Below are 9,043 nucleotides of genomic sequence, written 5' to 3'. Positions count from 1 at the left end.
GTGATTTTCCTTCTATTACTTTCTGTAAGGCTGGATTTGTGGCTACGTATTGTTTAAATTTGTTTTTATCCTGGAAATTTTTGTTTTCTCCATTTATAGTGAATGAAAGCTTGGCTGGGTATAGTAGTCTGGGCTTGCATCCATGGTCTCTTAGTTTCTGCAGTACATATATCCAGGATCTTATGGCTTTCATGGTTTCCATAGAGAAGTTAGGTGTAAGTCTGATAGGATTACCTTTATAAGTAACTTGGCCTTTTTCCTTTGCAGCTCTTAATATTCTTTCTTTATTCTGTATGCTTTGTGTTTTGATTATTATATGGTGAGGGGATGTTTATTTTGATCCAGTCTATTCGGTGTTCTGTATGCTTCTTGAACCTTCATAGGTATATCTTTCTTTAGGTTGGGAAAGTTTTCTTCTATAATTTTATTAAATATATTTTCTGGACCTTTGAGCTGCATTTCTTCTTCTTCTACTCCTATTATTCTTAGGTTTGCTCTTTTTATTGTGTCCCAGGTTTCCTGAATGTTTTGTGATGAGAGTTTGTTGGATTTGTTGTTTTCTTTGATCAGTGCGTTTGTTTTCTCTGTGGTATCTTCAGAATCTGAGACTCTTTCTTCTATCTCTTGTATTCGATTGCTTATGCTTGTTTCTGTAGTCTCTATTCGTTTACCTAGATTTTCCATGTCCACCCGGCCCTCTGTGTTTTCTTCCTTCCCTCCATTTCAGTTTTCAAGTCTTGAACTGTTTCCAGTATCTGCTTGATTGTTTTTCCTTGGTTTCCTATGGTATCATTCACTGATTTACTCAATTCTTCAAACTTTCTGTTATACTTCTCATCCATTTCTATAAGGGCATTTTTTACATGCTGTTTAAGGGCCTNCATCCATTTCTATAAGGGCATTTTTTACATGCTGTTTAAGGGCCTCTATCACTTTCATAAAGTCAATTTTTTTCTACTTCTTCTTGATTAAGGTGTTCCTGTCCTCCTGTTGTGAGGTCGCTGGGTTCTGGTGGTTTCATGTTGTTTTTCAGATTGTTGGGTGAATTCTTGCATTGGCGCCTGCCCATCTCTTCCTCTGAATGGTCCCCTGTGGTTCTTTTACAGGATCAGATCTCCTTACCCACTGATGTACCTTCCCAGTGATGTCACTCCCCAGTGATGGCTCTCCTGGTGCCTATATCAGATCTCCGTGCTGCTTCGGTAGCTCGTAAACAAGGGGTCTACCTTGCTTGCTGCAGGCAGGCTATTGAGACAAAGGAACTACCACCCTCCCGGTTGCCCTCCTGATTCGGATTCTGTCCGAGCGCCGGAACAGGCTGAGCTGGGAGATGTTATGTGGCCAAAGAGAGGAGGGAGGCAGACAGGGGGGAGGGTTCTGGATGCAAGCTGGGTGGGATAGGAAGAGAGAGGAGGTATCAGGCAGTATAGCCCCTGCAGGAAGACCAGGAAGTGTATAGGAGGGATGAGGAACATCTTAATTCCCTGTCCTGGGCTGCTGCAGCGGGTCCGAAACTCACTCACCCCAGTGATGGCTCTCCTGGTGCCTAGATCGGATCTCCTCCTTGCTGCTTGGGTAGCTCGTAAACAAAGGGCCTACCTTGCTTGCTGCAGGCAGGCTATTGAGACAAAGAAGCTACCGCCCTCCCGGTCGCCCTCCTGATTCGGATTCGGTCCGAGCGCCCAAACAGGCTGAGCTGGGAGATGTTATGTGGCCAAAGAGGGGAGGGAGGCAGAAGGTGGAGGTTTCTGGATGCAAGCTGGGTGGGATAGGAAGAGAGAGGAGGTATCGGGCAGTATAGTCCCTGCAGGAAGACCAGGAAGTTTCTTTAATTTTTTTAATGGTTGTTTTAGCACAGAGTACTCAGCTCCTGTGTCCCTTATAAAATCTATAGAGGTATCTAATGTCCTTTTTCTTGCCATAAGCACATTGGCCTTTGTCCAAGGAGTGCCTCTGTCCATTTTCATTTGTCTTTGATCTTCTGTTGCCCAGGCTGCTTATCTGTCTGAGTCCTGTCTTTTTTTTTCTAGTCAAATTTCTTTTTTTTTAAAGGTGATTTTTTAAATTTTTTTCTAAACTATTTTTTTTCTNATGTATACAATATTCTGACTGTGTGTATGTCTGCTGGCCAGAAGAGGGCACCAGACCTCATTACAGATGGTTGTGAGCCACCATGTGGTTGCTGGGAATTGAACTCAGGACCTTTGGAAGAGCAGGCAATGCTCTTAACCACTGAGCCATCTCTCCAGCCCTCAAATTTCTTTATTGTTTATGATCCCTCTGGTTTTCTCTTTCCTCTGCCTCCCACATTTCTCTTTCTTTCACTTCCCGCCTCTCTCTCTTTTGCTTTACTTTCTCTGTCTCTCATTTAACACTTTCTCTGTCTCCCCAAATTCTGCAAGGTATAATCTTGCAACCTATCTACTTGCTGTAAACTTTTTTTATATCTGATGCTGACTGTTCCATGAAGGCCATGGCCATCGCTGTCTGCTGACATTCAGAGGTTGGGTAAAATGCCTGTAAACCTCCATTAAAAATTTAAGGAACACAAGTTTTTTAACTGGCCCCTGGAGAACCTCTTTTACCTTGGCCGAATTAGTAGGGTGCCTTGCCGCTGAGATTTGCCATGAGACCAGCATTTTGACTGTCAGTTTCTCCCTTTAAGAATTAATTAGACATAGAAGAATGAAAATAGATCCATATTTATCTCTATGCACAAAACTGAAATCTAAACAAACTAAAGATCTTAACATAAAGCCAACAATATTGAACCTCATAGAAGAAAAAAGTTTAAAATATATTTTTAAACACAGCCTCAGTGGCATAAACATTAAGAGAAACAATCAATAAATAGGATCTCCAGAACTGAGAAGCTTTTTGTATAGCAAAGGATATAATCAACAGAACATAAAAACATATAAGGAACTTAGGAACTTAGTCTTCATAAGAACAAATAATCCAATAAAATTATGTTACAGACCTAAACTGTAAACTCTCAACAGATGAACTTAAAATGACTGAAAGATATTTAAAAATTGATTAAATATAACATCCTTAATCATTGAGGAAATGCAAATCAAGCAACTCTGAGATTTTATCTTATCCCTGTAAAAATGACCAAGATTAGAAATATTGTTTGACACTTTACGCTTAAGAGAATGTGGAATAAAAATCCTCCATTTTTGGTAAAAATGCTAACTGATGCAGCTTCTTTGAACATTAATATGATAAATTTTTGGAATTAGGTAACATATTACCTTAAAACTTAGCAATATCCCTTTTGGGCTTTTACATAGCAGAATTATTTTATCATAGACAGAATCTGAAAACAACCCAAAATGTACCTTTTTTATATCAATAATAAATGAGAATCTTTGCCATGCTTTTAAAATAGCCACAAACATTATAAAGAGCCAAAAGGGCCATTTTAACTCAACCTTATCACTCAGCAACACCCCCTTTGCCATTGTAGTGGGTGAGAGGCTTCAGCATATCTTTGCCATATGGGGCAACTTGGGGGTCCCACCTCATCACAAGCATTGCAAGCAGTCAAGTGTCAAATTTAGATCTAAACATGGGCACATGGGCAACTTAGAAGCTCAGCTGGGCTGTTTACATGGCCCTGGCAGGGGCCAGGGCTTTTAAAGCAATTGTTCTTGAAGACAGTGTAGTCCTAGATCCATCTAAACAGAGTTGGTGTAGAAAGAGCTGCGGGCAGCTTTTTACCGCTCAGCTCCCGGCCACCGGCTAGCTTTATCCAAAATAATTACATGGAAACTGTATTCTTTTAAACACTGCTTGGCCCATTAGCTCTAGCCTCTTACTGGCTAACTCTCACATCTTGATTAACCCATTTCTATTAATGTGTGTAGCACCACGAGATGGTGGCTTACCAGGAAGGATCTTAACCTGTGTCCATCTCGGAGAGGAGAGGCATGGTGACTGCCTGACCCTGCTTCTTTCTCCCAGCATGCTGTTCTGTCTCCTCCGCCTACCTAATTTTCTGTCCTATCAAAGGCCAAGGTAGTTTCTCTATTAACCAATGAAAGTAACACATAGACAAATGACCCTCCTCCATCAAGTTCATAATTGAATTTTTTATGAACACACTGCGTAGTAAGAAATATAAAAACCAACAATCTGTAGTTTTTTTATAAGCACATTTTTTTAAAAGTGACTCAGCTTAACTTTCCCCACTTTTTAAACCAGAAGCTTTACCCTGGACACAGCACGTGATGCCTGGAACAGGGCATCCCTAGAAGAGAGATGCTATCAGGGCTGGGAGGCACTTCTGATATTGGCTTGCCCTACTACCTGTTGCTCCTGAATCCACATTCGCAGTTTACCAAAAGCCACAGAGATACTTACTTGCAATCTCTCTTTACCAAAAGCCACAGAGATACTTACTTGCAATCTCTCTATCTGCTGCCAAAATGAAAAGGTCCAGGCTCTTTACGAAACTTTTGCTTTCTAATAGGGTATCTGACCCCAGAGAAACAGCCTACTGCTGCTTTCCAGGCTTACTGGGTCCTGTGGGGAGGAATTAGCACCAGCTTGGAACCAACTGGCATGTGTGCCTCCTGCACAGGAAAAGAGACGGGGGAGGGACAGACTGCAGTTATCGAAGTCAGAGGAAAGCCTGGCCATGGTGCCTGCACTGTGCTCTGTAACAAAATGGTTTGACCCTGAGTAGGGGGGTTCTCTGGACAAGCTCTCCCAGGTGACAATATAGAGAACCTGGTCCAGGTGGCCATAAGGGTCAGGCTGGAAGACTTTTTCTTTAACCTGCAAAATAGTATCTAGATTGAACGTCCCACCCTGTGGCAAGCCCACTTCAAAAGTGGGCCATTCCAGAAAGCAGACTGCTGGCCAGCATTTCTTTCAGATTTCCACAGCTTGGTCTGCAGCTTTTCTCTAAAGTTAGAGTTAGGGTCAGAGAGGTGGTTACTTACTGCCCCATGGTACCAGATACAAAAACAAAGACATGACATAAAACCAAAGACACAAAAAGGCAAAACCAAACTCAAAATCAGAAGCTGTGCAGCACTACAAATGGAGGTGAGCGACAAATATCTGTGCCTCCTGGGAACTAGAGGAGTGACCTGGTCACTCCTAGCCCCTTTCAGACACTGGAGTGTCCTCCAGATTTCAGATTACTGGAGTGTCCTCCAGATACCAGCCCTACATAGGTACAATTTCTCAGAATACCAAGGAACGCAAACTACAATAATCACAGAAACAAAGCAGGCAGACAGACAAAGACAATAAGAGCGCTCGAGCTTACTTCCAACAGGCCCTGAAATGGGTCCAGAAGTGAATCACTTCCCGGCCCATGCACCAAAATATTGGACTAGATGTCCAAACATCAGGGAGGAGTTGCTCCAGACACCACTCACACAGCCTCAATTGATGCAAAAGCAAGAAAAATTTTTATTCTGTCATGACAGGGCCCTTCAGGTTTGGGATATAAAGGACATCAGATAGCTGTTACAGTCCATCTTTTAAAGCAAGAAGCCACAAATACAAGGGAAGAACCTGTAGATTGTTTTCCAACTTATTGGATTGGCTTATTCAAAGGGTTACTAGCAGTGATTGGTCTATTCCAGTGCAGGAGAATAGCTGTGTGGTCAGGTGATAAGGGAGAGCATCTCTGGTCCATCCTGACCTTGTTCTAGTGACTAAATCAATACATCAGAAACTGAGTCAACATCTGTGGGATGTCTTTGCCTCAATTCCCAGAATGGAGTTATATTTGAAGATTATTTACAAGGACACAGGAAGATAAACAGTCCAGTAGGTGGGGGGGCAACTGTCCCATTTCCAAGAGAGTGAGTGTAAAGTTTTAGAAAAATGTCTTAGGGTTGACAGGGCTTAAAAATACATTTAGAGATGCATGTGGCATGCAGACACAGTGGGCAAACACCGGAGCGCAGATACTGCAGACACCGGTGTGCACAGGCGGCGGATGTGGGATAGTCCAAGCATGAAACAGTGAAGCCCACACTGAGAGCAGATCGCCACACTACAACTAAATCAAGTAGGTTTTGGGGGTCCTGGCCTGCAGAGTGGACACCATAGAGAAAATAAACGCACTGATCAAAGAAAACAGCAAAGCCAAAAAATACTTATCACAAAACATTCAGGAAATATGGGACACAATAAAAAAGACGTTTAGAGTCTTTCAGGATCACCTTTGTCTGAGCTTTGTTTATCCTTTAAGACAGATTCAATCTCAAGTAGCCCAGGATGACTTTGAACTCACAGAGATCTGTCTGGCTCTGTCTCTCGAGCCCTAGGATTAAAGGTCTGTGGCACCACTCCCTGGATTGTATAACAGAATAGTATGGCTGCTTTGCCCTCTGAACTTCAGGCAAACTTTCTTTATTAAAATAAAAATAATATACCACTATAGAAGGTGAGAGAAATCAGAGGAGAATAAAGAATCATATTCCCAATATCTAATGACAGAACCACAGGTCAGGAAGAGAAAGTTTGAATTCTTAATAAATCAATCCCCTTCTCCATTTTCAAAACCAATAAATGTTGTTTTTCAAAGCTGAGTCAATCACCACACTGCCAGGTGCAGTTGTCTTTTTCCCCTTAGGCTTCCATGTCTCACTTTTTACAAGAGCATGATGGGCTGTTATCAACTCAGCCACTGTCAGTGCCAAGCGAGAGAGCTGAGGGCTTGTGGTCCTATGTGGCAGTGAGGACTGGGCCAAGCCTCCAAAACTCAGCAGAGTTGGAGGGACTAAAATGGGCTTCACCAAACAGGAACACTACTAGAACACACAAACTGATTTTAAATATTTTACTCATTTTATATTTTATTTGGGTAGGGTTTTGTCTACAGAGATGGCTGTGCCCATGGAGTAGGAACTTAGATCCTCTGTAGCCCCAGTTAGAGATGGTTGAAAAGTCAACCATGTGTGCTGGGAAGTGATCAAGGGTCCTCTGCAGAAATAATTATTGCTTTTGTCAACTGAGTCATCATCTCTCCAGTTCACACATGCTAAGTTTGGAGGAAAAATGTCTTCATTCTCTTGCCCTTTTCTTGTAAATAAACATTCATGTTTATTTTTCACTTTGTTCTGAGCCCTTGATCATATGGTCTGCTCATCCAATGCAGACAGTTTTCTACAAAGAAACCTTACTGGAATGAGATTGGGATCAGCAGAACCTTGAATCCCAGTTTCCATCTGATGAGACAAAAATCAAAGCAGTCTAAACAGAGTAGAAGTTGCATAGAGTATACCAGAATCTGGTGCTGCTCCTCCTCCTACCTGTCCTTCACTCGTTTACAGATGTGTTGAAGCCAGGTCCAGCAGCTGTGTTTCCCCAAATTCATTGTAAATGTGCCTCAGAGCCCACAGTCTAAACAGGTGTCATTAGTAACAACACTGACAGCTTCTTCTGGAAGACACACCTAGGTCACAGCCCACAGGGTCCTAAGATCGCTTCAGGCATTTGGGGGAGAGGGGATCCAGGAAAAGACCACGTGCAGAAACCAGGGAGACACATACTTCAGCCACCAAGTAGGGATAGGAGTTGACCACTGTCTTCCAGCTCAAGGTCTCAAAAACCTCGGAAGCATGAGCTGTAATGAAATCCATTGTCCAAGTTTTCAATTGCACTGACCTGTGGAGGTCAGCCAGGAAGAGAGTGTGGGCAGCATTCTCCACAGAGAGGTCCCTGCAGAGGGCACTCTCACACATCACCTTCAAGCGCTCCAGGCCATACTTGTCAGCAGCTGCAAGCACAGCGTCTGCCATGCTGTGGAGATCTGGTTGCTTCCCAGTGTAAATGAAGTCCATCATTGCCTTAAAAACTTCAGGTTCTAGGTCATGAATCTCAATGTGATTCTTTCTGCTCTCCTCCATGTCATGCTCAAACATGGCTCTGAAAACTGAAGAGCGAGCAGCTAAGATGGCCTTGTGAGCCTGGAATTCCTGGCCAGCTACCACCAGGCAGCAGTCTGTGAAGTGGGAATTCTCCCACAGCTCTCCTAGATCATCTACCAGTGTGCACCTTGGAATCTCAATTCCTGGCTGCATGTTCTGTTCAGAGATGCTGATGCAGTCCTTAACCACGCTCACCTCACAGCAGAGTGTGAATTTGTCATCTGGGAGAAGCAAACATGGAGTGGACAAAAGGAAGTCTCGAAAGAAGAACTTTTTGAAGCCCCAGTGTTGGTTTTGGTCGAACCTGATGACACTTTGACTGTTCATGATTTGAGATTCCTCTCCTTTGGCATTTATGATCCCAAACTGGACCTTTGCCCACACGGGGCTCTTTGGAGAGCTGAGCAACCCGAGGAAAACTGACAAGTAACCTCTGCTTTCCTCATCCATCCCATTCAGGTGTACATTCATATACCATTTTTGCTTGTCATTGGCTCCTGTTGAGAAAGTGGGACTTTTAATACCTTTCCCCAAGCAAAAAGAGAAGTTGCTAATGGTCCATCTGTAGGAGAATTTCTTGACGCTGATCTGTGTGTTGCCACTGATCTCAGCTGCCAGGTCCCCTGACATGTCTGCTTCTGGGAGTGTGAAGGTTTACCTAAGGCCAAAGAAGAACAGGATTGTTTTTTTTTTCTTCAACCTGGGGGTCACAATTACAAATATATTTTATATTTCTTTGTTTTCCCATCTGTTCCCTCTTCTATGACGCTAGAAACTTGAGTCTGTCTGAAATTCTATCCAGATTGCACTATGAGATTCAAAGAAGACAGTCTAGAGTACTAGGTACTCTTTCTTACATCACTCCATTTTTTTCTAGATTGAATATTAAGGAAGAAGGTGATTAGTTTTTACAATTATACACAACTTTTGATAATTTGGAACATTATATATACTCTTATAACAATAAGTGTTATACTAGGGGTCTCTAAAGGAACAGAACACATAGAATGGATCTCTCTGTATGAAAGAGAGTGATTTATTAGAATGACTTAGGGCTGCAGTCCTGCTAATTCCACAAATGCGATCTGTGAAGGGAGAGTACAAGAACCCAGTACTTACTCAGTCCCAGAGGTCTGATGTAT

The 9,043-nt window shown here is 42.6% G+C and overlaps 1 protein-coding gene across 1 annotated transcript; it reads right to left on the bottom strand.

The window, feature by feature from the left end:
• Nucleotides 1–7,448: 7,448 nt before the first annotated feature.
• Nucleotides 7,449–8,531, bottom strand: LOC126490016 (speckle-type POZ protein-like). Its single transcript, XM_050124659.1, has one exon. The coding sequence runs from the start codon at nucleotides 8,529–8,531 to the stop codon at nucleotides 7,449–7,451; it is 1,083 nt and encodes a 360-aa protein (XP_049980616.1).
• Between the last annotated feature and the right edge of the window lie 512 nt (nucleotides 8,532–9,043).

Source organism: Alexandromys fortis, unplaced genomic scaffold, assembly GCF_014885135.2.
Source record: "Alexandromys fortis isolate MF-2015 unplaced genomic scaffold, M_Fortis_MF-2015_v1.1 scaffold_218, whole genome shotgun sequence".
Classification (NCBI taxonomy): Eukaryota; Metazoa; Chordata; class Mammalia; order Rodentia; family Cricetidae; genus Alexandromys; species Alexandromys fortis.
Note: the sequence above shows the minus strand (reverse complement) of the source record. Positions and strands in the feature narration are given on the sequence as shown.

What these genes read in the sequence shown, in the direction of transcription:
- LOC126490016 (XM_050124659.1), bottom strand. Translation starts at nt 8,531, where the DNA reads ATGTCAGGGGACCTGGCAGCTGAGATCAGTGGCAACACACAGATCAGC.